This window comes from Leptonotus elevatus, chromosome 3, assembly GCF_054856555.1.
Source record: "Leptonotus elevatus isolate MCC_2025b chromosome 3, RoL_Lele_1.0, whole genome shotgun sequence".
Classification (NCBI taxonomy): Eukaryota; Metazoa; Chordata; class Actinopteri; order Syngnathiformes; family Syngnathidae; genus Leptonotus; species Leptonotus elevatus.
In genome coordinates, this window is record NC_141241.1 from 26781043 (window position 1) to 26786918 (window position 5876).

Sequence of the window (5876 nt, forward strand, 5' to 3'; positions counted from 1 at the left end):
CATTTTGAGAATTGTTTCAATGAGCAAAAAGATGGCATGTAAAACTCTGTTTTGATCGTTTTGTTCAACTGTTGTAAAAATAAATCTATTCAAGGATCAAAGAAAGCTATTAGAACAGTCTTTGATTTCAAATATACTTTATATTTAATGATATTTATATTAATTCTAAGATTTTACTTATGTCATCTGTTACAAGGTTTGTAGAAAATAAAGTAGAAACAGAAGTAGAAAACGACAATTAATTATGGAAAATTGTGCAATTATTTAGTTTAAAAAATTTCCATTGACAGTACTAAAATATTTTAATTGCCTATTATATATACATATAGATATGTGTGTGCGTGTGTGTGCGTGCGTGTGGGTGTGTGTGTGTGTTAGGTGAAATAGTACTTTCTTATTCAAGTTAACAGTTAACTGCACGCTCTACAAGCGATAAAATGATGAGGGAGCACATAAGTAGACAGCATTTTTGGGTCGCTGCTGGTCGATAATTTAAATTTAGCCTTAATTTCATTAAAAAAATAAGGGGTACTCAGACACAGTTATTTATTTCAAAATAAGCTTCAATCATGCATCTTTTTTTTATAGTTCAAAATGTTTTTCTTGTATGCAGAAATAACATTTCGTGTTGAGAACTGTTTTTAAAATTGTTGTCATTAGGTATTTACTGGAGTTAGAATACGTAAAAAACAAAAACAAAACATGACATAACAAAATTCATTATCAAATAGGACCCACAAGACGGAAAAGACAACATCATTAACATGACCCTTAAAACAAGTGCTATTTTGAGGTGAGTTAGTGTGCGTGTGCGTGTGTTTTCCCTACAATTTATTGTGCAGTGAGTGTGGTTTATTCATATGTAACTAGCTCATGACTGCGTGTTCTGTACCCCAAGCTTAAATCGGTCCGGTTAGTTGGTTGAAATACTGCCCCCTAGTGTTCCGCTGTAAAAGCTACATTTGTGATTTCTTTCCAGTTCCTCGTCGTCTTTGTTAGCTTGTTCTTGAGACAAACTATGTGAGTCGTTATCTCCCCTCGCGATTGTTTATGTCCTCCTTGGTGGAACTGCTTGGTGTAGCGGCTGCGGTCGTAGCTGGCTCACTGCGTGGTTTCCGGTGTTCGTCCATCTGCAGGAGGATGGCGTCGAGTTTCTACCGCATCCCCTCCACCGCCGGTCCTCCGACCCCCACTTACGCCGAACGTTGTCGGCTCCGGTCCGAAGGCAGCAGTGAGAAACATCACTAAGCGAGCCGGGTACGTTTTGGTGAATGAGTGTTTGCAGAATGTGACCTTTGCAGATGTGAGAGGGGACATTCTTCCCGCGGCTCGGCGGAGGCCTACTTTAGTTTCGGGGTCAGTTCTCCATGAAGGCTCTCATCTAACGTTAGACCACTCAATCTTGTGGTGGCCTTTCATAAAACGCGAAATCGGGCAAAGCGACGATAGCTTTTCAGCGCCTCTTCAGTCGCTCTTTTGCCATGTCGTAAAGCACAGTTGTTGTTGTTTTACGAGACAGTATAAAGTGTACGCCCGTACGAGGGAAACGAAAGCGGCAATCATTTCAAGATAGTACGCGTTAATAGCAAAGGAGGTTCCCTTGTTTGGTAACGTTAAGGGTGCATACTAGCGCTTAGCTGTTAGCTGCCGCAGCTATTAGCTACAGCTATGGCTTCAAAATGGTGAAGATTTCGATTACGTTAGCAGTTTTGCATGGACCTTAAGGTTGCTAGTAGCTTTAGTTGTGTAAAATGAAGCGCACATAAGTTACATGTTTGGCGAATTCGTCAATATATTTTGGTGCATAAAGATTTAGTTCAGGAAATAGACTGAGCCCGGCTTGGTCAGAGATGCTATTTTTTGATAGCAAGTTTAGCGACCTTTTTCCGATGTAGATGTTAATGAATCGCCTCCTTACATACCAAAAGCATGCCTTGTTTATCAAAATAGTATTTTGTCAACAAAATGTTGTTTCATTTTGTGTTAAGGAAACCTGTCTGAAAGTAATTACTGATGTTTAAGTGTTTTGATTTTCCCAGACCAAAATTGTGTCATTATTCATGCCTTCACAGCCTATAAGCCTCCTTATGAGCGATGTAAGGATTAATCAACCTGCATCACACATCCTAATTCTCCGATTGTTTTGTATCCCTCCAGGTGTTCATCCTTATCTCTGTAACCTGCAGAGAGGTCACCACCCTGATTACGCGTCATAAACTGCATCAATCTATTCACTGTGTCATTTAAAAATTCACTTCCTGAGCTCTGAATATTAAAGTGGAGGTATGACTGAGGCGTGGCAGCAGCAGCAGCAGCACACAGTGGCTCCACCTGCTGTAGTGCACACACTTCCTCAGACAACGGACACTCTGGCCTGCACCGTGTATGGCGTTGTCCTGCAACCAGATTCCTCTCTACAGCAGCAGCTGGGCCAGCAGCATGTCGTGCAAGCTCAACAGGCCTCCATGCAGCTAGGGGGCGAAAGAGTGCATAAGTGCGGCGCCTGCGGACACGACATATCTCACCTGGCCAACCCTCATGAGCACCAGTGCATGGTGACCCAAGACAGGTCTTTTCAGTGCACACAGTGCATGAAGATCTTCAGCCAAGCCACGGACCTGCTGGAGCATCAGTGTGTGCAGGTGGAACAGAAGCCTTTTGTTTGTGGCGTGTGTAAGATGGGTTTCTCGTTGCTCACTTCCTTGGCCCAGCATCACAACTCCCACGGCAATGGAAACAACCCAATGAAGTGTTCGATTTGTGAGAAAACGTACCGTCCCGGATCCGGAAACGTCACTCCCACCTCGTCGGCGGCCAATCCTCAGCAGCCCTCCAACGGAGAGACATCTGGTGACGGTGCAGCAATCAGTGCCTCGTCCCCGCCTGCTTTTGAGGCCTCAGCGCCGGATAGGCCGTACAAGTGCTCAGTGTGCCATAAGTCGTTCCGGCATTTGTCCGAGCTGACCCGCCACGAAAGGGTCCACACAGGTGAGAAGCCATACAAATGTGACACATGTGATAAAAGCTTCAGCCAGTCTTCACATTTGGCACACCATCAGCGCACTCACAGCTCCGAGCGGCCGTACAAGTGTGCCGTGTGCGAGAAGAGCTTTAAGCACCGTTCTCACCTTGTGCGCCACATGTACGCCCATTCAGGCGAGCACCTTTTCAAATGCAACTTGTGCGAAATGCACTTCAAGGAGTCATCCGAGCTCCTGCACCATCAATGCCAGCCAGAAGGAGAACGGCCTTTCCGATGCGGCTCGTGCGGAAAGAGCTTCAAGCGGCCGTCGGACCTGCGGCAGCATGAACGCACTCATTCAGAGGAGCGACCGTTCCAGTGCGAGGAGTGCCAGATGAGCTTCAAGCAGCAGTATGCTCTCGTACGCCACCGTCGGACTCATAAGAACCCGGCTGACCGCCCGTTCAAGTGTAATCTCTGCGATAAAGGCTTCCTTCAGCCGTCCCACCTGCTTTACCATCAGCAAGTGCACGGTATGGAAAGCTTGTTTAAGTGCGCATCTTGCCAGAAGTCTTTTAGCCAATCCGGAGAACTGCTGAGGCACAAATGTGGAGGCGAAGTAGAGAAGCCCTACAAGTGCGACGTGTGCGGCAAAGGTTACAAAAAGAACTCCACGCTGCAGCGCCACCAAAACACTCACTGCGCAGAGAAGCCGCTGAAATGCTCTCTGTGTGACAAGCGCTTTGTGTCATCCTCAGAGTTTGTCCAGCACCGCTGTGACCCGACCCGCGAGAAACCGCTGAAATGTCCCGACTGTGAGAAACGCTTCAGGTACTCGTCGGAGCTGCAGCGCCACCGGCGCGTCCACACCGGGGAGAAACCTTTCAAGTGTGCCAGCTGCGACAAGAGCTTCAAGCAACGCGAGCACTTGGCCAAGCATCAGAGCGTGCACTCGCGGGAGACTCAGTTTAAATGCGTATGGTGCGGCGAGCGTTTTGTTGACCTCGCCGCTCTGCAGGAACACACGGTCCAGCACACCGCCGAAGGCGAGAGTTTCCCTGAAGCGCCCTGTATCCCGTGACCGCCGGGATTCTGCAGCCCTGGACAGCAAACGGAGCAACGTGTCACAGCCTCTGCGCTTAACTTTGTTGCGTCTAACACGCCTATTGAAGAAGAAGATTCCTGATTTGTAGTACAGTATTCATGGTGTTAAGACTATTATCCTTCCGTGAGTTAAAAAGGCGAAACTCTGGATCAGGAATTCTTTAGTAAGTTGTAGTTAAAAGGAAGTCATCCCAAATGTTTTCTTTACAATAATATGTTGTATGCAGACCCACTAGTCTAAACACATTCTGTTTAATATTGCGTTTGTGAAATAAAAGGTGCGCAGCAAAATCCACCTGTTTTTGGCCATCTCCTGGGGCAGCCGTTTTGCCACTTCCGGTCAACTGAACGTGCCATCACAATTGTTCAAGGCTCAGGTAACAACCAATCACGGTGCACCTTTTTTCTGAAGCCATGATTGGTTGTTACCTGAGTAACTATGATGTCACTTTCAGTTGACAGCAAGTGGCAAACTGGCCGCCCCCTGAGATGGATTAAAACGTGTGGATTTTTGGTTGCTAAACTTGTATTCCAGAAGCGCAGTATTAATCAGAATGCTGTTAAGACTAGTGAGGGACATATATAACATTGTGTAACACAATATATTTAAAAAATGGAGGTTTGACTTCCCATTTAAGGTAAAGTGTGAAAAGGATGGTTGATGTATAAAGTGGTTTGGGAAAATACACCCCCCCACCCCCACCCCCGATGTTGCATGTGATGTGATTGCATTTATTTTTGTTTTTTTAAATTGTTTACTCTTGTGGATGGCAAGGCAGCTGTCATATGTGTGCTCATGTGTTTTACTCCTGATGTCCATGTGCCTTTTTTTCCCCCTTCTTTTTTTTTTACGGATCTTGTTTTATTGAGTTGATGTCCAGTAATAGAGTCCCTCCCATCCACGCACAGTGTCCGCCCTGTGCAGCAGTGTATGTTCACAAATTAGACCTTAGATAGCATTGTCTGTGCATGAAAATATTTATCATACTTAATATCACTATTGTATTATGTATAAGTTTGTTTTATTTAGAAAAATGCCACAAGAAGAAAAAAAAGCAAGTGGATTTGTCGGAAGTGTATAGCCAATGTCCTATAAAACGTGTTGTTGCATCTTTGTATTAAAACAAATGACATTTGGTAACTAACACATACCTCCATGTCATGAGAACACTTGACATGTGCAATAGAAATGCACAATGTAATATTTATAACTACTGATTCATTGCATAGTCTACCCTGTTATAGATTGTGTGTATGCGCTCATGTAAACAATGAAAACGTGTAGTGCTTGTGTTACTTTTTGTTTTTACTGTTGATAAGCTTGCTGATCTTTTGCAAGGACTTAAGTTTCCGTTTGGATAATGACATTTAATCTGATAAACTATCAAGCATTATAATGTTTACTTGTAAAAAATAAAAAATAGCACATTACTGTGTGGTAGGTGTACACTTAAGTCATGTGGCTTGTTAAATCCTCCCAAGATTCCTCATCTATACTTGAGTACTTAACGCCACACAGCTTCAAGCTGCAGCGTATACGTTTGTTTATTCTGAGGATGAAGTGGGGAAATGGGTGAGTTATTTTAGTGTGATATTTCTGTATATCTCAAACTTTTTGCCCTATATATAATTAATAATTTGAGGAGTTGCGCTGTCATGGACAAGAAGACTGGCAGAGGGTGATCATTTCACACTTGAATTTGACTTCTTCTTTTTAAATCCCAAAAGATCATTTAGACTCCTGTTCATACTGTACACAGACAAGTTAAATAAACCACACTGAGTAATCTCAAAGTGTATATGGATTTCA

The 5876-nt window shown here is 44.0% G+C and overlaps 1 protein-coding gene across 2 annotated transcripts; it reads left to right on the forward strand.

The window, feature by feature from the left end:
* The first annotated feature begins 925 nt into the window (after positions 1–925).
* Positions 926–5876, forward strand: znf319a (zinc finger protein 319a). 2 transcript variants are annotated; one of them, XM_086072216.1, is made up of 3 exons: positions 926–1257; positions 2158–3495; positions 3721–5876. In XM_086072216.1, the coding sequence occupies exons 2-3, from the start codon at positions 2286–2288 to the stop codon at positions 4041–4043; spliced, it is 1533 nt and encodes a 510-aa protein (XP_085928342.1). In that variant the 5' UTR covers positions 926–1257; positions 2158–2285; the 3' UTR covers positions 4044–5876. The 2 variants fall into 2 exon arrangements, with proteins under 2 accessions (XP_085928342.1, XP_085928341.1); XM_086072215.1 differs by having other exon boundaries at positions 927–1257; positions 2158–5876.